The sequence below is a fragment of the Hemiscyllium ocellatum genome, chromosome 5, assembly GCF_020745735.1.
Source record: "Hemiscyllium ocellatum isolate sHemOce1 chromosome 5, sHemOce1.pat.X.cur, whole genome shotgun sequence".
Taxonomy (NCBI): domain Eukaryota; kingdom Metazoa; phylum Chordata; class Chondrichthyes; order Orectolobiformes; family Hemiscylliidae; genus Hemiscyllium; species Hemiscyllium ocellatum.
In genome coordinates, this window is record NC_083405.1 from 102,818,546 (window position 1) to 102,845,172 (window position 26,627).

General features: G+C 40.6%; 1 protein-coding gene across 5 annotated transcripts in view; it reads right to left on the reverse strand.

The window, feature by feature from the left end:
• Positions 1-1,704: 1,704 nt before the first annotated feature.
• Positions 1,705-26,627, reverse strand: part of znf438 (zinc finger protein 438) — a 237,007-nt gene continuing 212,084 nt past the window's right edge. For all 5 annotated transcript variants that reach the window (XM_060825596.1, XM_060825598.1, XM_060825597.1 and 2 more), the window contains one exon: positions 1,705-3,118. In XM_060825596.1, coding sequence (XP_060681579.1) covers positions 2,176-3,118 — 943 coding nt within the window. In that variant the 3' untranslated portion in view covers positions 1,705-2,175. The remainder of the gene's footprint in view (positions 3,119-26,627) is intronic.

Below are 26,627 nucleotides of genomic sequence, written 5' to 3' on the forward strand. Positions count from 1 at the left end.
CCAAGACCACCTCTAATACTGCCCAACTTAGTCTCTCTGTTGCTGAAACCCTCATTCACGGCTTGCCATCTCCCTACTCTATTTATTCCAATGTCTTATTGGTTAAGACATAGGGCAGCTGTATGTAACGTTATTAATCTTAAATTCAAATAAATGAGAAAACCGTGTAAGGATATTTAACAGGGTGATATAGTTAGCAATACTTCTGAAGAATATCTGCTACATCTTTAATGGTGTAATGTACTTGAATGGGTGGCATGGTGGTTCAATGGTTAGCTGTACTGCCTCGTAGCACCAGGGACCCAGGTCCAATTCCACCCTTGGACGACTTTGCACGTTTCCCTCGTTTTTGCTTGGGTTTCCTACATTGTTCACACTTCATATTCATCAGCTTCATCACCTCTGTAGTCCATAACTTATCCAATTCAAAGTCATGCTTATCCAAGCCATCTAAGTGGCCCATGAAGCAGTTAGGGATAGCCAAAAGTACATGCCTTGTCAGCAGTGCCCACATCACATGCAAGAATAAAAGATGACTTGGGATCAAAAATAGGGGTGGGATGGGCTATTCAGCTCCTTGAGACTGCTCTGCCATTCATTACGTTCATCCAACTCAGGAGAATGTTCTTGCTTTTCTCCATGTTCTCTGATCGCTTTACTGAATTGCTAAAGAGGCAACTGTTTATCATTAATCCTTCAGGATTGCAATGATCCAAGGGCAGAGGATGGAAATATGCAGCTTCCAAATGACTGGGAGAACTTTTGTTAATGTTATTGAAAAAGAGAGCGTAATGAGAACATAAAACTGTTACAGTAAGGAATATCCCATTTCTCAAGATTGCTGCCTTACAAAATGAACAATTCTTTCCACTATTTTAATAATTAATTTTCTTCACATTTAGATCTCCTGTTATTATAAACCATTTCTGCACTGACAGATCTGACAAGTGACCTGTTCCCAACAGTTGGACTGTGGCATTACTATTCCAGAGCACTTTTCCAGCTGGCACCACTAATCCAACAATAAAATCACCTTTTGTCCTCAGACTGGGGGAAGATTAGAATTTCTTAAACAAGGCCCTGCATGAAGAACTAAACAGAGGCACAAAGATAGAATTAATGAATCTTCCTTTTTGTTCCAATTCTGATCCCGCATAAAATTTATTGCTTATACAAATTGTGATTTAGGAATTTCTTAATACATCAATTTAAATATTTAAACATTCCTTACATGGTGGTGCTAAGGCATCTAAATTTTATGCTGTGACCATTGCTAAAATAAAGTGCATGTATTGATGCTAACTAAAGACAAGAAATGACTTGGTCATGACATCCCTATAGGCAAACACTGGCACCATCTAGTTTCGTACTGAAAAAAAAATGGCTGGTTAGATCAGGTTCTAGAGAGCTGCAAGTATCCACTTTATTGTATCTCAACGTAAGTGAGGTAAAAGAGAGAAAAAGAAAATAAATCAATAAAATACATCAGGAAAACAATGAGGAAATTCTTCACAATCTCCTATTTTTAAACTGGTGTGACAGTTGCAATAAGCACTTTATCACCATGAAATCTGACAGACTGTTGATACCATGAAGTAAAAGGAATACTTGCATGATTTTTCTGTGCCACTAAGAGGAGCTATAGCAGTTTTATGGCTTACTTGGCATCTTCAGTGTCAAAACGAAGTGCAATACTTTAAAATGTTAACAAATATTTACATTTTAATTTCAGTATTTGAGTTATACATTTGCCACAGAAGCAAGGTGCATTGTTGTTCCCAGCAGTATCATTGACTGCTAATCCTCATAACTAAAGAGACTGCATTAGTCTCCACAACACCATTTCAGATTTTAATTATATGCCGAAATACGTTTCAGTAGATCGCTTTTTTTGTTTAATTTTCTACTTTCTATTCAAACCATTTCCTTATAACATGCTGAACTTTACCATGCACCTTCATATTACAAGATTCCAAGACAGTTTTATTTGAAAGAAAATGTACAATCTCACAACCAGACAAGCATTTCTCAATTAGAAGGACATTGTTTCACCTGAACATACATGAGAAACATATATTTTGAATTAATTAACATGTCGCAGTCCAATTTCAGTATTTTACACTGGCTACCAACTCACCTCAGAAAGATATATTAAGTTCCTGAAGCACTGGTATGTTAATCACAATGTTTGGATGAAGTACAGAGTACTTGAGCTCCAAGACCTTTAGCAGTTAATGAGAACTTTAGTAGGCACTTTGGGCACTGATGCATGAGATCCTCTTGCTGAAAGACAACTTCTTTGCCACTGTTACCTTTCCAGTTCACGCAGTAGAAGGTCTTCAAGCAGAATGGACATGTTAAGTGGCAATAATCAAGACTGCCTTCTGCTTCACCAGTGCAGTTGCTCAAGTGCACCTTGCACTCATCGACAATCCTTTCCCTGTTATGTAGTTCATACTGCGATGCTGAATCAACAATATGCCTGCAGAACGGTTCAGTGCTGACAGCAGTGCGTTCTGGTGAAACATTGGGCAGTTCCTCATCAACTGTGCAATGTACATTCAATGAACTGAAGACTGTCCACAGAATAGCAGGGTCCTTGCACTTGTGGTAACTTTGCCAGTGCCTGAAAAGTTCAGATTTGCTTCCATAGTTCTGTTTACATAAAATACAATTAAACCCTAAATTTGTAATGAACTGAATTTTATTAGCCTGAGCAACTGTATTTGAATCCACAGCACCTGAATGGAGCTGCTGTTTATAATGCAAACTCATGTGCTTCTTCAATTTAAAACAAGATTGGAAAGCTTCTTCACAAATACCACACCTGACCAAACTTTTTTTCTCACCAAGTTGTTTCCAGTAGTTTGCTGCATGCTTGAGCAGTTCTTGTTCAGCTTCCATGCTTGAGTAAATCGGAAATCCACTGACGCATCTACTTTTATCATTTACAGATCTCTCTTCTACCCTCAGCTGCAACTCCTCCTCATGGGCACATAACAGGTGAAGTTTCATATCAACAAAGGTGGGGGTGACAACTTGGCAACGAGCACATTTTATTTGCAAGGTGCTGAGGCCAACCACTTCAGCTTGCAATTGATTATCCTCAGTCTGCTTTCTGAAAAGACAAAACAACCTCATTAAAGTGAAGATCTTAGCTTAAACAAGACAGGTATGTCAAAATCATAATTTGTTCTTGATTACTACAGATTACAACAATAATATTTCTACAATGAATTTTACAAGTGGGCTGAAAAATTGTTGTAATGCACCCCACCTTTCCAGATAGGTATAATGACGAAATTACATCTGAAAGGGTAAGCATTATATGCACCAGGACAGAATTTGCAAAAACAGGAGGAGGGGGGAGGGGAATCTTTTATGTCCTGTGATCGAGAGAAGTTGTGTGTGGAGGTGGGGTTGATGAAGGGATGAAGAAGTGAAAAAGAAAACAATTATGCAGCCAAATAAAATTAATAGACCAGGGATATAAATCCGGCCAGATATCCTTAAAATTCAAAATACATTTTTTTTGGTATGTAAAAGTAACTCAACGTGCAGAATTTACATGGATCAGATTCTATTAGATATTAACAAGGCTGAAATACATGCAATTGAAAAAGATCTAGAGCCTTGAAATCTCTGATAGATTAAATCACAAAACCAGGCTCTGCTGTATTTCTCATCAATTTTATAAGCTCTTTATAAAATTCATTTCAGTTCAGTGTTCTGAATGTTTATTAGTTTAAATTCAACATTCCAGACCAAAACACACTGGTAAGATTTTGTTGTTTCAGTAAAGCTCAAAGAATAGGCTATAAACCTGCAGATGAGTAGTTTTCACTTTGGCTGTGAAGGGAGAGTTCTGCTAAATACACAGGTTGTCTGGAAGAAACATGCCAACGGGTGTTGTTCAGTCTCAACAAATACCATATCCATGTCCTCCTCCAGAGTAACCCAACCAAGAAAAACAAAGGTCTGCAAGACTCTGGATCACTTCACACTTATGAATGTTCACAGTGTCCTTTCGCTGACTTGTACAGTAAATCCAACCTCACAGAAAATCTTATCATTTTATTCCTAATACAGTTATTATGGACTATTACTTAAGAGCAAGTAGCCTTTAACAGCATGTTTTATTCACGAACAGGTCTTGCTCCTTTCTTTCTTCAACAGCTGCTCGGTTCAGCTGTAAACAAGTTTTTCTCCCCAGAAAAGCAAATGGTTCTGCCCTGCACTCTGCCCATAAATATCATGCTGTCACAGAACAAAGGCTCAGGGTACATATTAATAGTGTAATCATTAAAGGTGAGGAAAAGCTGATCTCACATCTTGTTTCCAGAGCACATACATTGTGAGTAATGTGGCACTTCTCCTAATATGGTGTCTAACTATCTGTTACCTAATAAAAGAATGTTTCCACGCCAACGTTCCCCCCCCCCCCACCCACCAATCACACACACCTCTCTGGTCTGTGGTTTACAGGTTATTCTCTTTTGAAAACCTGCAGCTACAAATAAGCACTTAGCATCACACCATCTAGTTGAATTAAACAGCAGTGGAAAGAGTAATCCTTCACAAGAGCAATCTCCAGTATAATTTTACTGTTGGAAAATTTAACATGCTCAGAAGAGGAATTAACTGTTGAGTAACAATATTAACTGCCAGTTTCATGAAACATTTTAAGAAATATTTGTACAGTACTCCACAAATACGACAACATCTTAGCACAGTCAAGGGGGAGAGGTGGGTACAGGAAATAGAGGCTTGGGGTGGGGGAGGAAGGAAGAGTCCAAGGACGGCTTTCTTTTGAAGTATTTGAAAAGAAAGCAAGATAATATAACTTAGGATGATAGCTCCACGTTCCAAAAACATAATGACTAAAAGAATGTGGTGGACTCTTAACTGACTTCTGGGCAATTAGGGATAAGCAGGAGAGGGGACAGCACCGCCTCCATAACAATCCTCAACACTGGTGTCCCACAAGCTGCAAACACAGCACCCACCATACTTCTTATACACTCACAGCTGTTTGGCCAAATTCAGCTCGAACTCCATTTGCAAAGTTGATGATGATATTATCATGCTGAGTTGCATCCCAAAATAACAAGACAGAGTACAGGAAAAAGACAGACAGCTCAGTGACATGGTGTAAAGACAACAATCTCTCCCTCAATGTCAGTAAAACAAAGAAGTTGGTCATCGACTTCAGGAAGAGGAGTGGGGAATATGCCCCAATCTGTATCAATGGTGCTGAGATAGAGATGATTGAGTTTCAAGTTTCTTGGAGTAAATAACACCAACTATCAATTCTGGTCCATCCACGTCGACGCTGTAGTCAAAAAACACAACAATGATGCTACTTCCTCAGAAGGCTAAGGAAATTCAGCATGTCCACAATAACTCTTACGAAGTTTTATAGATGGACCCTATCTGATTGCATCACAACTTGGTATGGTAACAGCTCTGCTCAAGACTGCAAGAAATTACAGAGAGTTGTGACACAGCCCAATCCATCGTGAAAACCATGGATTTCCAAAGCAGCATTCCTTCCAGTGACTCCATCTACACTTTCTGCTGCTTCGGAAAAGCAGCCAACATAATCAGAGGCCCCTCCCACCTCATTTTTACATTCTTCCACCTGCTTCCATTGAACAGAAAATACAAAAGCTTGAAAACAAATACCAACAGATTTAAGAACAGCTTCTTCCCCACTGTTACCAGACTTAAAGAAAAATCAACTAGGTAAAAACAATGACTGCAGATGCTGGAAACCAGATTCTGGATCAGTGGTGCTGGAAGAGCACAGCAGTTCAGGCAAATCAGCCCTGACTCCAATTTGACTGGTTATAGAAAGTCATAGAGCAAACAGGCCTCTCATATATTAGAGCTGATCTTACTTAGAACATAGAACAGTACGGCACAGAACAGGCCCTTCAGCCCAAGATGTTGTGCCGACCATTGATCCTCACGTATGCACCCTCAAATTTCTGTGGCCATATGCATGTCCAGCAGTCTCTTTAATGTCCCCAATGACATTCCTTCCACAACTGCTACTGGCAACACATTCCATGCTCTCACAACTCTCTGTGTAAAGAACCCGCCTCTGACATCCCCTCTGTACTTTCCTCCAACCAGCTTAAAACTATGACCCCTCCTGTTAGCCATTTCTGCCCTGGGAAATAGTCTCTGGCTATTCACTCTATCTATGCCTCTCATTATCTTGTATACCTCAATTAGGTCCCCTCTCCTCCTCCTTTTCTTCAATGAAAAAAAGTCCAAGCTCAGTCAACCTCTCTTCATAAGAAGGTCATGCCTCACAAACCTTATCGAGTTCTTTGAGGATGTGACTGGAAAGGTTGATAAGGGTCGACCTGTGGAAGTGGTGTATATGGACTTCAGCAAGGCATTTGATAAGGTTCCCCATGATAGGCTCATTCAAAAGATCAGGAGGAATGGGATACAGGGGAACTTAGCTGTCTGGATACAGAATTGACTGGCCAACAGAAGACAGCGAGTGGTAGAAGAAGGAAAATATTCTGCCTGGAAGTCAGTGGTGAGTGGTGTTCCACAGGCCTCTGTCCTTGGGCCTCTACTGCTTGTAATTTTTAGTAATGACTTGGATGAGGGGATTGAAGGATGGGTCAGCAAGTTTGCAGACGACACAAAGGTTAGAGGTGTCGTTGACAGTATAGAGGGTTGTTGTAGGCTGCAGCAGGACCTTGACAGGATGCAGAGATGAGCTGAGAGGTGGCAGATGGAATTCAACCTGGATAAATGTGAGGAGATGCATTTTGGAAGGTCGAATTTGAAAGCCGAATACAGGATTAAGGATAGGATTCTTGGCAGTGTGGAGGAACAGAGGGATCTTGGTGTGCAGGTACATAGATCCCTTAAAATGGCCAGTCAAGTGGACAGGTTTATTAAGAAAGCATATGGTGTTTTGGCTTTCATTAAAAGGGGGATTGAGTTTAAGAGTCTTGGGATCTTGTTGCAGCTCTATAAAACTTTGGTTAGATCGCACTTGGAATACTGCATCCAGTTCTGGTCGCCCTATTATAGGAAAGATGTGGATGCTTTGGAGAGGACGTTTACCAGGATGCTACCTGGACTGGAGGGCTTATCTTATGAAGATAGGTTGACTGAGCTCAGACTTTTTTCATTGGAGAAGAGGAGGAAAGGGGACCTAATTGAGGTATACAAGATAATGAGGCGCATAGATATTTTCCTTCTACTACCACTCGCTGTCTTCTGTTGGCCAGTTAATTCTGTATCCAGACAGCTACGTTCCCCTGTATTCCATTCCTCCTGACCTTCTGAATGAGCCTACCATGGTGAACCTTATCAAATGCCTTGCTGAAGTCCATATACACCACTTTCACAGCTTGACCCTCATCAACTTTTCTAGTCACATCCTCAAAGAACTCAATAAGGTTTGTGAGGCACGACCTGCCCCTCACAAAGTCGTGTTGACTGCATTTAATCAAGCCATGCTCTTCCAGATGGTCAGAAATCCTATCCCTCAGAATCCTTTCTAACACCTTGCAGACAACAGACGTTAGACTTACTGGTCTGTAATTGCCAGGGATTTCCCTATTTCCTTTCTTGAAGAGAGGAATTACATTTGCGCCTCTCCAGTCCTCAGGTACGACTCCAGTGGAGAGTGAGCTTGCAAGGATCTTCGCAAGTGGCGAAGCAATTGCATTTCTTGTTTCCCACAGCAGCCGAGGACAAATCTGATCTGGGCCTGGCGACTTGTCAATCTTAATGTTTGACAAAATTTTCAGCACATCAGCTTCCTCTATCTCTATCCATTCCAGCATGCGCACCTGCTCTTCAAAGGTTTCATTCACTACAAAGTTCGTTTCTTTCATAAAGACAGAAGGAAAAAACTCATTTAGGGCTTCCCCTACCTCCTCAGACTCCACACACAAGTTCCCTATGCTATCCCTGATCGGCCCTACTTTTTCTTTGACCATTCTATTATTCCTTACATAAGTGTAAAATGCCTTTGTGTTCTCCCTAATCCGTTCTGCCAAGCCTTTCTCGTGCCCTCGCCTGTCTCTCCTCAGACCATTTTTGAGCTCTTTCCTCGCCTGCCTGTAATCCTCTAGAGCTGAGTTTGACCCTAGCTTCCTCTACCTTATGAAAGCTACCTTCTTCCCTTTGACAAGAAGCTCCACCGCTCTCGTCATCCAAAGTTCCTTTATCTTACCCCTTGTTGCCTGTCTCAGAGAGACATATTTATTCATCACTCACAACAACTGTTCCTTAAACAGTCTCCACATATCTATAATGCCTTTACCATGGAACAATTGCTCCCAGTCCATGCTTCCTAACTCATGTCTAATCGCATCATAGTTTCCTCTTCTCCAATTAAATATCCTCCCATTTTGTCTAATCCTCTCCTTCTCCATAGCTATGTAGAATGTGAGGTAGTTGTGGTCACCATCACCAAAATGCTCTCCCACCACAAGGTCTGATACCTGCCCCAGCTCGTTTCCGAGCACCAAGTCTAGAATGGCCTCTCCCCTCGTCGGCCTGACAATGTACTGAGTTAGGAAACCCTCCTGAACACACCTTACAAAAACAGCTCCATTCAAATCTTCTGCTCAAAGGAAGTTCCAATCAATATTGGGAAAGTTAAAGTCACCCATTACAACAACCCTACTACGTCCACACTTTTCCAAAATCTGCCGACCTATGCTTTCTTCAATTTCTCTGCTGCCATTGGGGGGGCTTGTAGTAAACCCCTAATGAGGTGACTGCTCCCTTGCTGTTCCTAATTTCTACCCATACTGACTCGGTAGGCAGATCTTCCTCGACAATGGAAGCTTCTGTAGCTGTGATATTCTCTCTGATTAGTAGTGCTACACCCCCTCCTCTTTTTCCCCCCTCTCTATTCTTTTTAAATGCTCTGAACCCTGGAACATCCAGCAACATTCCTGCCCCTGAGAAACCCATGTCTCTGTTATGGTCACAACATGATAGCACCAGGTACTGATCCATGCTCTAAGTTCATCACTTTTATTCCTGATAGTCCTTGCGTTAAGCAAACACACTTTAACTAATCCCTTGGTTCCTTCCCAGGAAAATCCTTCCCACTAGCTGGTCTACCTCTTGCTATCGCCTCATCTGCATCAACTCTCACCTCCGGTATACAGCTCAGGTTCCCACCCCCCGCCATACTAGTTTAAACCCTCTCGAACCACTCGAGCAAACCTTCCACCCAGGACATTGGTCCCCTTCCAGTTCAGATGCAACCCGTCCTTCTTGTACAGGTCCCACCTTCCCCAGAAGGCATCCCAATTATCTACATACCTGAAGCCCTTGCTGATATATATGGTCACTACTTTCCTTCCCGGCTGCCCCTCTGGTCCTCGTCACTTCCTCTGCTGCTCCCGCTCCTTCTGTGAAAGAGAAAACACTGCTGCCCGCTACCGGTAAGTCATTCTAAGAACCTTAGCTGCAGTCTTCTGGGTTCGTCTTACCTCTGCTGCTGCTCACACTCAAATCTTGCTCTGCACTTTCTCTACGGCTATAACACTCTATTCTGCATTCCGTTCTATTACCCTGGCGTACTTGCATAAAGTTTGATTTGTCTAGTTAGCATGCAAAACAACACTTTTTGTTGTATCTCGGTACATGTGACAACAATAAATTAAATCTAATGGAAGCATTTGCCTAGTCAGCAACACTCACAGAATTATTGATTCTACAGCACAGAAAAAGGCCCTTCAGCCCATTGAGTCTGTGTCAGTCAAAAACCATCTAATATTCTAATCTCATGAACAAACAAAACCAAAAACCACCCCAGATAAATAAGCAGAAATAAAGAAACACCTAGATTTAAATTAACGGAAAGTTGGTGTTGGGAAATACCCCAGAAAAGATTGTGATCATAAGATGAGAGGACCATCTTGAGACTGATTGTCGTAGGCATGGGGAGTTGTCATCATCATCATCATATTCCAAGGAGGAAGAGGACAGTCCTTCAACTGGACTGGATGTAGAATGTTTAGACTTGACGCAAGGCAAGAGTAAGGTTGCCGCTTCCCTTAATATTTACACCAACAGATGGGGAGGGGTTGGGTAAGATCATAAGAAGAAAATCTTTGAGAGAGAGAGAGAATTATGCTTTTTAGGCAGAAGGAATAAGCAGCAACAAAATATAATTAATGGTACAGTTTGGAAGTGTGCAGGGTCAGTGGGATCTGTCCTGTCATTTGCATAGACATTTCAACATTGTTATATACATTGGGAAAGAACTAACAAAATGTTTGGGACCTTGGGCTTTATAAACTGAGGTACTAAAGGAACATGAAGTTATAATGCTGAACCTTTATAACTAGAGTAGGCCACAACTAGAGTAGTGCGTCCAGTTCAAATAATCACAAACAAGAAGGATGCAAGGATCCTCAAGATGGTACAGAGGAGATTCACCAGGTGAGTTGTAGTGATGTCAGAGTTTAGCTACAGGATTAAATTGGAGAAGTTTGGGTTGTTCTCCAACAAGCAAAGGAGTTTGAAGGGAAAATCTAGACGAGGTGCACAAGACAATGACAGGTTTAGATAAGGTAGACAAAGGAAAACTGCTGCAATTCGCTGATAACACAAAGACCAAGGGACCAGATAGAAGGTTCTGGAAAGATATGGGGCAACGTAGGGAAAAAGTTTTTATGCCGCAAATGGCCTTTTTGTGCGTGCAACTCACTGCCTAAGACGAAGAAATGACTATGAATGATTTTGAAATTAAATTTGATAGACACTAGAGGGAATAAACCTGCAGAGCTGTGAGACAAAAGGGAAATGGACTGATTAGATGGCTACACAGAGATATGGAATGGCCATGATGGGAGAAACAGTTTCCTCCTTTGCTATATTAATTCAATGGTTCTACAACATACAATAACTGAGTTGGACAATAATAATTCGCAACTAAATAGCACTTGCAAAAACAACACAGATGTCCATCTGGAGAAGGAAAGATTAGACAGAATAACAAGCCATTAAGTTAATAGGTGGGTTCAATAAGCTTTTGAGGAGGGAGAGGGAGATGGAAATGCAAAGAAGAAACAGAATATGACCCAACTGACTTACAGTTCTACAGTTTATGCAGTGAAGGAGACCTATAAGAAGTCAGATAGCCATGTGTTTCAGGAAATTTTCAGCAATAAACTGGAATGAGCTGAAGAAAGATTTACAGATAATGAACAGAATCATAGTATTTGAGACAGTGGGGCAAGGTTACCATGGACATGATGACTATGACTAAACAGTTACGGCTGGATCTATAAGAGTGGTCCCATATGCATGGAGGAGAAGAATTAAACTATTGAAACAAAAAGTAGTGGTCAGTATCTTAGATTACAGAGAAATTAAGAATAGTGACTTGCTGTTTCATTAAATATTTTCAGTGAGTTTGATGCAAATACAAATTATATTGAAGGTGCTCCACCATGATTCAGAGAGAAAGATGAGTACATAAATGGATAACAACAGATAGAGTCATAGCGTCATAGAGATGTACAGCATGGAAACAGACCCTTCGGTCCAACCCGTCCCAACCCAACCTAGTCTCACCTGCCAGCACCTGGTCCACATCCCTCCAAATGAAAGGATCTTGGTAAAATAATTGAGAGTAAGACAGCTTACATTACCAATTTTCAACACCAGCAAAAACAGAAATTCCTGAAAAACCTCAGTAGTCTGGCAGCATTTGCAGAGAGATAGGAAAATTAAAAGCAAGTCCAGTGACCTTTCTTCAGAACTGCTTGTAGCTTGGACAAGGTTATATACATGCTAAAGATGGAGTGGGGAGTAGAGGGGGATGCCCAGAGAAAGAGAAAAATAATTGGGTAGACAAAGGAATGGATGAAGGTCAACCTCAATTAACAGGAGGGCAGATAGGATGAAAGTGGGAAAGTGGCAGAGTCCCACCAGATTATTTAGGACTAACTAACTGAGATTTTTTGGTGAAATAAAAGAAAGGTTTGAGGAAGATAATATTGTTTATATGGTGAACACAGATTTTCAGAAGGCATTTAATAAAGTGTCACCCAACAGACTTGTGGCAATATCATAACTCCTGAGATAAATGGGACAATAGTAACACGGATATGAAATAGGCTCAGTGACAAGAATAATAGAAGTGACTAGCGCATGCTTTTGAATTGAATTTGAATTGAATTTAGTTAATGTCACGTGTACCAAGGCACAGTGAAAAGCTTTGTCTTGCAAGCAATACCGGCAGATCACATAGTTAAGTAGCACAGATAAGTAAGTAATAGGTGAACAGTGGCAAAAATAAAAACATAGGTGCAGGCGAATGCTAAGAGTTTGAGAGCCCACTCAGTATTCTAACAAGAGTAGGGTAGAAACGGTTTCGCAACTGGCTGGTGCATGTGTTCAGTTTTCGGTACCTTCTCTTGGTAAAGGTTGTAGAAAAACATTGCCGGGTGGGATGGGTCTTTGAGAATGCTGGCGGCCTTTCCTCGACAGTGGGACTGGTAGATGGATTCTATAGATGGGAGATTGGCCTTTGTGATTATCCAGGCCGAGTTCACCACTCTCTGCAACCGTCTCTGATCTTGAACGATACAGTTGCCAGTGATACAACCAGACAGAATGCTCTCAATGGAGCACCTATAAAAATTGGCAAGGGTATTCACCGTCATGCCAAATTTCCTCAGCTGCCTCAGGAAGAGGAGACATTGTTGGGCCTTTATAACCAGTGCGTCCACATGAAGAGTCCAAGAAAGCTTGTTGTGGATGACCACTCCCAGGAGTTTGACACTCTCCAATTGTTCCACCTCTGTAGGGGGGCATGAGTAACATCCTGCCAAAAGTCAATAATAAGTTCCTTGCTTTACACTTGCAGACTGGAATGCACTTGAGTTTGCAGTGGAGGTCCCCAGGAGTTGCTATTGGAATTCTTGGTTTTGCTAACATACACCAATGACCTTGATATTGATTTACAAGGCATAATTTCATAATCTGTAGATGGTAAGATGCTTGGAAGCACTGTACACAGCAAGAAGAATGGTTCAGAACTTCAAAAAGACACTGGTTGTCAGAATGGGCAGACATACGTCAGGTGAAATTTAATGCAAAGAAGTGTGTACAGATTCAGTTTAGTGAAAGGAACAGACAGTCAATAAAAATAATAAAAGATACTGCAGTAAAGGGAATGTCAGAAGAAAAAGGGCCTGGGTCTATATGTGTAAGAATCATTGTGGGTGGCAGAACTCGTTTTAAAAAACAGTTAAAAGCTTATTGCTTTATTCATAGAGGTATGGAGGATGAAAACAAGGAATTTAAACTTGTATGAAACACTGGTTTGCACAGAACTGGATTATTGTAATCAGTTTTAGATGCCACGCGTTAAGAAAGACATAGCTGCATAAGTGCTAATAAAGTTCATGAGAACGGACCCAGGGATGAGGAATTTCAGTTTCACAGAGTGGCATTGCAGAATGGAATGTTGAGGGGAAATTTGATAAAGGCATTCAAAATCATGAGTAGTCTGAAAAAAGTAGATAGGATAAAATTGTTCCCATTCGTGAATAATTAAGGAGGCACAGATTCAAACTAATTGGCTAATGAAGTATTGGAACCATGAGAACAAAGTGTTTCACAAAGTGAAGGGTCTGGAATGCACTGCTGAGTGTTTGTAAAGGCAGGATCAATAAGCCAAAATAAATGAATATTTTACCTTGTGAGAACTGGGCTCTGGGGAGAAGGCAGAAATGGCATGAGGTAAATTGCTCCTACAGAGGCGATGGGTCAAATGGCCTTCTCTGTATTGTTAACAATGCTGCAGTTCTGAGACTACTGTCAAAACAGCTTTAAAAGTTAGTAAAATAGCTGGAAGAGCCACAAAAAATTAAGTAATTCCTGCAATCACTGAAAATAAAAATAGTGCAGTCACTGACAGCAAACCACATGTGTCATCCAAAAAGAAGGCACTGTCTCCTTTCTAATATTGGTACATTTGTTTCTACTGACAAGAACAATAAAGATGCATTTGTTTTATTAACTTACTTTCATTTTATTGAAAAGTGGCAGAAAAATGGAAGGAAGATCTGGAAAATTTGTTTAATCTACTGATAACATTATGACTGCTTAATGCTATCCTTATGAATTATTTAAAAGAGTATGGTATAGACCAGACCAGACCCCCTTAAAATATATTAAGAAGGTAGACTAGACTCCAACTTTGTTTTTATTTTATAGGTAAATGTAAGATGCCGTGTTCCAGATGCAATTTTATTGGTCAAACTACTTACCATTATGCAAACACAATGAATTCATACACTATAGTTAAAAAAGGAATTGGAATAACTTAGATGTATTGGAAAACTTAACAGAATAATAGATACAGTAACTATTACTGATCAACTCTTCCAAAAAGTAACATCCCATAAACATATTCTTGGAAAACAGCAAATTCAGAACAGATTGCCTTACATATAACTCCTGTCACAGGCAGGGAATCCCCAGCATTTAGCGCTAACTGAAAGGAGGAGATAAAATAGCTTCCACCTCTTCAAGACCCCAACAACAACTGAAGATTAAACCTAAAGTCCTTGGTTCTGTGGGAGCTCAACCTCACTAATTCAGGTTTCTTCTATTGTTACAACTTTTAAAATAAAACCAAGGCCACAAAGCTGTTTGCTTTCTTACACACCACTTGGCAATTCTCATTCAATCTTTCCCTTAAAAGAAACCTGGACAAAATAACTGCTTAAAGCCACAGTATTGTCACATGTAATCATTGATATATCAGGATTTTACTTATAACTATAATAGGTTAGAACTAATCTATCTTCTTTGTGTATTCATGTTTATGCTGTAGTCTAGACAGATATGACTTCCAGACTGTCGAGTGCTCTAACTCCACTCACACTGCTACTTATTCCTAATTATGTGCACTCTGTTGCTCCAAGGTGCAGTTTTCCTACACAACAACTAAGGAATAGATGTTGGTTAGGACACGAGGAATATCTCCTTTGCTTTTCTTCGAAATAGTACAAAGGGACTGTTCACATTCACCCTAGCAGGCAGATGGGGCCTCCATTAACCAGCTCTTCCAAAAGACATCACAGTCTCGGTACTAAAGTAGAATGTAAGCCTTGATTTTGTACTCATGCCCATGAACGGACTCCAACCTGGAACATTCAATAACAAGAACCACTGAGCCAAGGCTGACGCTCAGGAACTTAGAAATTAAAAGTGTTGCATAAGTTTAAGGGGTTCCCCCCATGACAGATATGCAATACAGAGGATAGCATTCATAAATAAAAATTAATCAAAATTAATTATTTAGTATAAGGATTGAAAACAGTTAATGTCTGGAACAGTGCAAGCAACACCTCCCACTATGATGATGTAAGAAATCATATGAGAGACTTGAGAGAGAAGCATCGTGGCTTTAACAGTTAGTCATGCTTCTGTAAAGCTATAAATAGATCCATAATATATAATAATCTAGTTGTAGTTCACACCAATCAAAGACTGCAATCTCTCCTGGCTAAGCTAACCAAATATATAACAGAGTGAAAAGCAGTGCAACTGTGAAGAACCAGAAAACTTTGAAAAATAACTTTAAAGAAGGTTTAAAAGTCTAGACATGAAAAACGTGGCACGAGACCTCACAGTACTTGAGGAGATGGTGAAGAACTCGAAGGCTGCTCCATAGACAAAGTGGAAAATCAAGTTGCAAAGGCATTCTGGCTGCACCACAGAGGCATGGTGGTTTGTGAAGGCCTGCTCAGACTTAAACCATTAGCTTGCTTTCTCTCTATAGATGGTGTGTGACCAGCTGTAATCTCCAGCATTTGTTGTTTTCAATACTGATCTCACAATCACAGGTTTCAAGTGAGAGGAACGAACAAAGGTCAGGGATCTGGTGAGTAACACTCGAACAGGGTACAAAAAAAACTTAGTGGTGTGGCTCCAAACAAAAAAAATGAGTACATCAATCTGAAGGAGACACATTACTTGTGTTCACCGTGAGGTAGCAAAAAAAAAGCAAAACCGAAAGGTAGCCACAAACATCCAACACACCAAGATCAGCGAATGAAGAGATTGTTGAAGCAATATGAAGTAATTTTCAGTGTCTTGAAATAAACACATAGTGTAGCACATAGATTTTTCCAGCAAAGACAAGATCTCAGCAGGAGTCAGCACAAGGCTGGGCAATATGTAAAACCTTCAACAATGGAAGATAAACTTAAAACTTAAGGTTAATTATTTAGAAAGCTTCAGAAAAGTCATAAATCCTAAATATACACCACCAGAATAGTTCAGGCAAATGGAAGGACTAAATCAAACGCAAAACTGAAACTCCAGAAAAAAAAAAGATTTTGAGGTACAGAACTGCTTTAAAACTAAACACCAAGGAGCAGAATGTGTCGACACATCACTTTATTCCATAGGAGCAGGAGCAGATAATATAACTGCAAGAAAAAGCATTACTGAAACAAAAGATAAATTAAGATATCATACAAGCTTTTGATAATTACTTCAACCTGAGGACAAGATTCAAGAAAGTGCCAAATTCAAAGGAAGAGTCCAGAAACCAGGTGTATGGGGAGATACTTTTATTAGTAACCTTTACAGGTTAGTTGAAAGAATAATTACTTTGCATCAATCTTCACGGTGGAGGACACAAATAATATCCTAAAAATTAAAAAGAGTGAGGGGGCAGAGCTGAATATGGTGGCCATCACCAAAGAAAGGGTGCTAGAAAAACTGAATGGCCTGAAGTTATTATAAATCACCTGGACCAGATGGACTACATCCCAGAGTTCTCAAGGAATTAGCTGAAGAGATAGTGGAGGCGTTAGTGACAATCTTTTAGGAATCACTAGAGTCAGGAGGGTCCCAGAGGACTAGAAAATCACTAACTTGACACCCCTCTTGAAAACTGAAAATGTGTTACTGGAAAAGCGCAGCAAGTCAGACAGCATCCAAGGAGCAGGAGAATCGACGTTTCGGGCATGAGCCCTTCTTCAGGAATGAGAAAAGTGTGTCCAGCAGGCCCTGTTTAAAAAGGGAGTAAGGCAAAAGATGGAAATTACAGACTGATTAGCCTAACCTCAGTTGCCAGTACTATACTGGAATCCAGTGTGAAGGATGAGATTTCTGAATACTTAGAAGTGAATGAAAAATAAGGTAAAGTCAACAGGCTTCTATCAAGGGAACATGATGCTTGACAAATATGCTAGAATTCATTGAGGAAGTAATGAGCAGGTTAGACCAAAGAGAGCCAATGAATGTTAGCTTTTTGGACTTCATGAAGGTTACTGAGTAAGGTAATAATCCATGGTGTTAGAGGCAAACTGCTAGCATGGATAGAAGCTTGGCTGTCTGGCAGAAAGCAGAGAGTGGGGATAAAATGGTTTTTCTCAGGATGGCAGCCGGTGACATGTGGTGCTCTGCACGGCTCAGTGTTGGGGCCACAATTTTTCACTTTATACTTTAACTATTTAGATGAAGGAACAGAAGGCATCCTGGCTAAGATACAAAAATAGATAGAGGGATAAGTAGCATTGAGGTGGTGGGGAGGCTGCAGAAAGATTTGGACAGGTTAGAAGAATGAGCAAAGAAGTGTAAGATGGAATACAACATGGGAATGTGTGAGGTCATACACTTTGGTAGGAAGAATAGAGGCATGGACTATTTTCTAAATGGGGAGAAAATTCAGAAATCTGAAGTACAAAGAGACTTGGGACCTCTAGTCCATGATTCTCTCAAGATAAACTTGCAGGTTCAGTTAGTCGTTAGGTAGACAAATGTAATGATTGCATTTATTTTGACAGGACTTGAATATAAAAGCAGGGATGTATTTCTGAGGCTCTATAAGACTCTGGTCAGATTACATTGGAGTATTGTGCGCAGTTTTACGTCCCACATCTCAGGAAGAATGTACTGGCACTGGAGCATATTCAGAGGAGGCTCATGAGAATAGTCCCAGGAAGGAAAAGCTTAAAATATGAGAATGTTTGAGGACTCTGGGTCTATATTCAATGCAGTTTCGAAGGATGAGGCGGGATCTAATTCAAACATACAGAAATTTGAATGGCCTGGAGAGTGTGGATGTTGGAAAGGAGTTTCCATTGGTATCGGAGAGACGAGGATCTGAGGGCACAGCTTTAGAGTAAAGGGAAGACCTTTTAGAATAGAGAGTGGTGAAACTATGGAATTTGTTTCCATAAAAGGCTGTGGAGGCCAGGTCACTGAGTGCACAGAGATAGATAGGTTCTTGAGTATCAAGGGGATCAAGGGTTATGGGGAGAAAGCAGGAGAGTGGTGTTGAGAAACTTATCAGCCATGATTGAACGGCTGAATGACACAACTTCGGCTTCTATGTCTTATGTTCTTATTTAACAATGAAACCAAAAACAGAACTTAATATGATAGCACTCTTTTGTAGGTATTGCTGATGAATCCCATCAGACTTTTTGGTATCTAAGGAAAACGCAATACAGTTGTTGAGAAGTACAGAGATCCATAAGCAAAAGAGAGTAATTCTTAGAGATGAAGTAAAACCTTACTTTGGTGAACTTTCAGTTAACAAACAGTGCTGAAAGCATAGGAACGTAAAAGAGAAGGCATAACTGGGATGGAAAGTGCGCAGTGATAGAAAACCGTGACAATGTTATGGCACAAACAAGATCCAAAGGTGCAAACATTGTCCCACTACCAAAGCACAATACTTTCACGGGACAAGAATTTGCCATTTTGGGAAAATGAGCCAAAGTAAAACTTTAATTTCACAGATTCTAACAAAAACAAGTGCACACAGTGAGATCGTTCACCTCATTAAAAGCTCTATCAGAGGACAAAACAAACATTTCCTGGTGAAATCAATTACCCTAATCATGAGTGCTGGAATGCAGATGTGTGTGTCAACTGATGAACTATCAGCTCTAAACAAGAACTTGGAGTAAGTGTCACAATTTTTTCAGACAATGAACAATAGTTATTAACAGAGTGCTGAAAACTAACAGAAACTTAGTTACATGTCCAAGACAGCTTAAACTAAAAGTCAAAGGTAAGCTAAGGTCACACTTCAGTACAAGGGATTGCAGATATTGATAACACTATGCTCTACAAGAACAAGACTTTTCTCTTCAGTAGAAGGGCTTGTATAGACCTTAACAGTATTGGGAAGTTGGAAAGGACTTTAGGCAGCAAGAATCCATGAGTCACTTCAAAAATAATTTTTTGAAATTATTTCTTGGCTAAGTCTTAGGGTAGAATATTACTTTACTTCATGAAAATTTACTGTGTCTTTTCATGCCAAGGAAGATGCCACATCCACTCATGAAACAAGAGGAGATGACCAGGATGGAAGTCATTTCTCTAGTCACTAAGCGTACACAGTCATACTAAGAATGATTTCAATCATTAAACCTAACAGGACTCTTCACACTTGCATAGACTTGACACAAATTAATAAGGCTGTAGCAAGGGAAATTCATCTGATGTCCTCAGGAGACAAAAATTTGGCAAAGCTGTCCAAAAGTATCACGTTCTCAAAGCTGGACACAAGCAGCGATGCTTGGCAAGTCTCTTTGGATAAGAAGTCAAGGTTACTGACAGCCTTTGTTATGCCATTCAGGGAGATTTTTTTTATGGATTGCCATTTGGTATGACGTCAGCATCGGATATTTTCCAAAGAACTTGTTGAACATTCTACAAGATGTTAGAGGAATAATATGTCACATCTTAGATAATGGTGAATTAATCAAAGAATATGTGCCGAGGCCGAGAGCGATTTTAAATCTTGTACAAGAAGGCAATCTGATACTTAATGATTGTTGCAAACTCTCATAAATGACTATCTGTCAAATAAGGCGCATTGCTAGTACCAAGAGCATAAGGCCAGCAAATTTCCAATTCCTGTCTTTGTACAAGAATTTCAATGATTCTTTAGAATGTTTAATTGGTTGAGCTGGCAAAATGTCTGTCCAATCTAGTACAAGTTACTTTGAGATAACGATTACAAAACATTCAAGTATAGTGTTGGATTGCAGATCAGAAACAGGCATTGTGAAGGATTAAGAAAATGCTGATTTTGCCAGTGTCTTAGTGCATCATAGTTTCTCACTAATGAAAAGTGCAACACGTATCTGAGTTACAGGGTTGAGAGCAATGCTTCTCCAAGAACAGTAAAAAGTGAGGTCTGCAGATGCTGGAGATCAGAGCTGAAAATGTGTTGCTGGTTAAAGCACAGCAGGTTAGGCAGCATCCAAGGAACAGGAAATTCGACGTTTCGGGCCAGAGCCCTTCATCAGGAATGAGGAGAGTGTGCCAGGCAGGCTAAGATAAAAGGTAGGGAGGAGGGACTTGGGGGAGGAGTGATGGAGATGTGATAGGTGGAAGGAGGTCAAGGTGAGGGTGATAGGCCGGAGTGGGGTGGGGGTGGAGAGGTCAGGAAGAAGATTGCAGGTTAGGAGGGCGGTGCTAAGTTGAGGGAACCGACTGAGACAAGGTGGAGGGAGGGGAAATGAGGAAACTGGAGAAATCTGAGTTCATTCCTTGTGGTTGGAGGGTTCCCAGGCGGAAGATGAGGCGCTCTTCCTCCAACCGTCGTGTTGTTATGTTCTGCCGATGGAGGAGTCCAAGGACCTGCATGTCCTCGGTGGAGTGGGAGGGAGAGTTAAAGTGTTGAGCCACGGGGTGGTTGGGTTGGTTGGTCCGGGCGTCCCAGAGGTGTTCCCTGAAGCGTTCCGCAAGTAGGCGGCCCATCTCCCCAATATAGAGGAGGCCACATCGGGTGCAGCGGATGCAATAGATGATGTGTGTGGAGGTGCAGGTGAATTTGTGGCGGATATGGAAGGATCCCTTGGGGCCTTGGAGAGAAGTAAGGGAGGAGGTGTGGGCGCAAGTTTTACAATTCCTGCGGTTGCATGGGAAGGTGCCGGGAGTGGAGGTTGGGTTGGTGGGGGGTGTGGACCTGACGAGGGAGTCACAGAGGGAGTGGTCTTTGCGGAACACTGATAGGGGAGGGGAGGGAAATATATCCCTGGTGGTGGTGGAAATGACGGCGGATGATACGCTGTATATGGAGGTTGGTGGGGTGGTAGGTGAGAACCAGTGGGGTTCTGTCTTGGTGGCGGTTGGAGGAGCGGGGCTCAAGGGCGAAGGAGTGGGAAGTGGAGGAGATGCGGTGGAGGGCATCGTCGATCACGTCTGGGGGGAATCTGTGGTCCTTGAAGAAGGAGGCCATCTGTGCTGTACTGTATTGGAACTGGTCCTCCTGGGAGCAGATGCGGCGGAGACGAAGGAATTGGGAATATGGGATGGCGTTTTTACAGGGGGCAGGGTGGGAGGAGGTGTAGTCCAGGTAGCTGTGGGAGTCAGTCGGTTTATGGTAGATGTCTGTGTTGAGTCGGTCGCCCGAGATAGAAATGGAAAGGTCTAGGAAGGGGAGGGAGGAGTCTGAGACAGTCCAGGTGAATTTGAGTTCGGGATGGGAGGTGTTGGTAAAGTTGATGAACTGTTCAACCTCCTCATGGGAGCACGAGGCAGCGCCGATACAGTCATCGATGTAGCGGAGGAAAAGGTGGGGCGGGAAAGGAAGAAGCGGATACTGGTTGGTGCGGAACTACACTGCACTGGCACCACCCCCCACCTTTTCCTCCGCTACTGTATTTCTTGTTCCTTGGATGCTGCCTAACCTGCTGTGCTTTAACCAGCAACACATTTTCAGCTTCTCCAAGAACAGCCAGAGTGATGTCATTGGCTGGTTTATTATGCATTTTGAGCATTGTCTGCGACATGGAGATGTGGAACAGTCTGAGAGAAAGAACTTTCATGGTCACATGGGTTTGCAAATAGGTTTCCAGATTACATCATCAGTTTAAAGGAGGCCATAGAGTCAGATCACAAACCCCCGTTGCCTTAATGAAAAACAACTCACCAGAAGGCATCCAAGAATCCAGAGATCCCAGTTATGATTAATGGTATGTGTACAGAGCATGGTGCAAACACCAGCAGGCACGTTGCACAGCAACTGTTGTGATGACCCTACACCACAAGATATTAACTTCATTGATGAATTGAGTCATATCCTCAGTTCACTGCAATACAATGGTGAGCAAGCTTAAAAAAAGTCAAAGAGCTTTCTCATATACAGATACAAAATGAGCAATGAAAACGCATCCACCAATACGGTTCTCCAGGTTGACCACAGCAACGTCCCACTGGCATGGAGATGAATATCTTCAGTGCCTAAGCAAGTACTTTATCATGTTGGACAAGTTGATGGTTTATAATCAAAGATTAATGATACAGGTTGCATTTTGGAGGAAATAGACAAGGGCCACATGGACACTGTGGAAGATCTGTAGAAGAAAATGATTTCTAATTGTTAGGTGTGCACAAGGCATGGTCCAAACTAACCTTCCAACTCAACTCAATCTAATTTCTCATCAGAATTTGGGTTAGGTTAACACCAACTAGAAGCAGAACTGAACTAGCCATATAAGTACTGTTGTTGCAAGAGCTCGTCAGAGGCTAGGAACTCTGTGGTGAGGAAATCACCTCCTGTTTCCCCAAAGTCTGTCCATCATTCTCAGAGAATATGTCAGAATGATGGCACGGTGATGGAATACTCTGCACCTGCAATTCCAACAATAATCAAGATGCTTGATAATATTCATGACAAAGCCACCCACTTGATTGACACCATATCCACAAACTGTGACATTCATTCTCTTCACCATTGACATATAGTAACAGCAATGAGTACATTAAATACAGGAATATCCATGGCTCTTCTAACAGCACCTTCCAAATCAACCATCACTACCATAAGAAGAACTAGGAAAACAGATACAATGGAGCAGCTTCACCTGCAAATTCCTCTTCAAGAAGGACCACTTGCTGATTTGGAAATATCACCGTCAGTGGTTCAACATCCTGGGACTCCTTTCCTAACAACACTGTGGGTGTTCCTACACCACAGGGATTGCAGCAGCTAAAGGCAACAGCTTAGCATTAGCTTATCAAGGCAATTAGGGATGGGCAATAAATGCTGGCCAAGCCAGTGCAATCTCCCTCCTAGAACAAATAAGCAAGTTTGACACCAACCAAGAAAAAGCAGCCTGTTTGATTAGTACCTTGTCCATAACCTTCACCATTCATCAACAACAGTAGCTTGGCTTATCATCTACAAGATGCACTGCAGCAAATCATCAAACCTTCTTCAAGCACCTTCTAAGCCCATAATCTGTGCCACCTAGAAAGGGTAGATGGCTAGAACACCACTGCATGGAAATTCCCTTTTAAGCCATATACCATCCAGACTTGGAACCACTTCTTCACTGGTATGGGTTTAAAAGTCCTTAACCCCCTCTGCAATAGTATTATAGGTGCACCCATCAGTTGCACCATGGTTGCAACTGTTTAAGAAGGCAGTTCAGTACCATCTTTTCAAGGAATATTAAGGACTGGCAAAAAAAGCTGGCCTTGTCAGTGGCAACCACCTCCAGGAATGAATTGTACAAAAAGTCTGGGAATAGATCTATTCATATTTAATGGACAACCCTAGCTGATAGTCAATAATTGTTTTCCAAAGAGGAAACAGCAAACAGCACTCATATACTCTCAATAGAATCCGTACACTGTAGAAATAGACCCTTCGGCCCAACAAGTCCACATTGACTCTCCAAAGTGTATCCCACCCAAAACCATTCCCCATTAATCTACATTTACCCCGACTAATATACCTAACCTACACATCCCTAAACACTATGGGCAATTTAGCTTGGCCAATTCACCTAATCTGCACATCTTTGGACTGTGGGAGGAAACTGGAGCACTAGGAGGAAACCCATGCTGACACGGGGAGAACGTACAAACACCCAAGGCTGGAATCAAACCCAGGTATCTGGCGCTGTGAGGCAGCAGTGCTAACCACTGAGCCAACTTGCCACCCTGAATGAAGATGTACTCCATTACAACATGGATTAGCATAATCACAACTATTAATGTGAAGAAAGCTCAGAATACAACTTTTCATTTTAGCCAAGTTATTTCCAAGTGAGAAGTGAATGATAATCAAAGCACATCTAACAGAGTTGAAACAAGGATAAAATATATGGGTATGAGACCTAGACAGAACAGGAATAATTGTCTAAAGAAACAGTAACGAATTGAAAGCTTATTTAGTGCAGCCTTAAGATAGTACTACGAGAAAACACAGGAGAAATCTTATCCTGGGTCATTAAACTTGTTAATCAATCTTACAAATGCTTGAACCAGATGTGAAACTGAAATTCAACTACAATATGATATTACAAATCTAATGAGCTCCAGTCAAGTCAAGGAACAAGAGTGCAGAGAAAGCCCAATCATCTTCCAAGTCCAACAAGAACACGATCAGAGTAGAATTTATGATTTAGGTGCTGATGAGCAAGTTTGTAAAAGCAAAAATGACCGTGTAAAAGTACATACAAAGACTGTGGCAGATGTCCTATTAAGGGTTTGAATGGAATCCTGTCTGGAACAGTGTGAACAATACATCCCACTGTGATAAGTGATCACATGAGAGAGAGGCTTGAGCGAGAAGCATCATGGGCTTCAACAGATTTAGTCATGCTTCTGAAAAGCTGTATATAGTTCCTTGTTCCTGTATGTAATAAACCAATTATTGTTCATCCTGTCGAAAACTTGGTAGCTAGACTACAACAAAACATTCAGCAAATTCTGCTTCTTAAAAATTAGCTGGTGTTCATACCTTAGGTCTTGCAACATTCATAAAGTTTCCTCATATCAATGTTAGTTTGAAGGTGCTCAAACTAAAATTATTAAACCATTTTTCCACTCTGACAATCATGCCAAAAAGAATAGTGGCTGAATATTCTTTGGCCATACAGTGCTATTGTAATCAGTCATCAGGAAAATGACAAACTCTCACACTATTCTCCATTCAATGTTACCTCCTTTAGTGATCACAATTTCCTTAAGTCATAGTGACAGTATAAAAATCAGAAAGTGATGGGAGGTCGTGAACTATCACAATATGGCACTGATTCTTTTTAGATATCAAACTTTATTTTGTTAAGTGTTATGAAGGTGTAAGGGGTACTGTTCCTTTAAGAGAGTTGAAGGACTTAGCAAACACGCACAGAGTGCTGGAGAATTTACAATGTAACATTTGGTCCAGCAGCTAGCAGTACCTGGGTTGCTATAAGAAAAACACAAATTCAAATTTGGCCACAAGTTTAAATTATGCCCCAAGATACTAAACTTCAATCAAGTTTGAATTTGGTAATTTTTAATATTAAAGACCAATGAAATAATCCGATGCTTTAGGGTATAAGACCAGGAAAAATTGAACAGTGGGGGAGAACTTACAAAAGACAAACACATGTAGGCTGTTAGTAAGAACTCTGAGAGGTACCTGTCTGGAGAAGGAGTTTGCACACGAAAAAATATTGATACCGACCTGGACAACAAATCTACAGAGGAACACACAAAAAGAAGATTTAACAGCTGACTGGTTTTGAAATTTGAATATTTCAGTAAATCTTAATTGAGGATTTTATCGCACCAGTATTGTAGAGGGTAAGGTAGAATACAGGTTTAGATAAATGAGTTTAAATAGTTGTTAGTTAATTATTCTCTGTTAGACTTTAAAAAAATTAAAGTTGTTAATTTTTATTTCAAATAGTGACTTTTGGGATTGTTCGTTGCCTCTCAAATTTTCACAGATTACAGCATGGGATGAATCTTTTCTGTGTGTTGGGTTTAAATTAGCAGAGGGGTTTACCCCGGGTCACAACAGAAGTGCATAGGGATTTAATCAATGATGCCATTTCAAATGATACCATGGAAAGGTTTTGAAAATTCTTTGAAATGCTTTTTCAATAAACCTCTAATTATCTAATCTGACTTAGGGCACAAATAATTGTGTTTTATTTATAAAAATGGTAGAAAAAGCCACCTTCAATAACTGAACTTTCAACTAGGATAAATTTGTAACCTGTCCCCACATCCTCCACACACAAATTTAGTAGATTGCTGACTCTTGTCAAGGTTTACAAATGAAAAATGACCAATTTGAGTGAAGTACAGAATGCTAATGATATCTGAAGGAATATTCAGCAACACAAGCTATGCTTTCAGACAAAGGCATGCAAATGAGAAAAAGAACATATTAAAAAGCAGCAGCCTTTAAATTCACTGTGCAAAATTATTTTTATGAAAATTGGTCAGACCTCCAAATCACATTTGGTTATCAACTTGTTAGCTAAATTAGAAGCATTGTATTCTGCAGTACATTCAGCACAGATTCAAGATAACTGACCATCAAACCAAAGCAAATAATTCTTGGTGGTTTAAATGAGGGAATTTCTTTTTTTTTAACATTGAAAAGACAACTCATTAAACACCAAACTAAGATTTACAATCATATCAGAAATATCTACTGAAGAAAAAAAAGTTTTAGTACTTTGCTTCACAAACTTACTTAGTATTTCTGAAAAAAATGTCAAAGTTTTTAATTTTGCACTCATCAAGTCACAAGAATACCACTTTTTGAGGAAAGTCAACATTTACACTGCATGAGAGAACAAGTGCTGACTAGTTGACAAACGGCGTATAAAAGA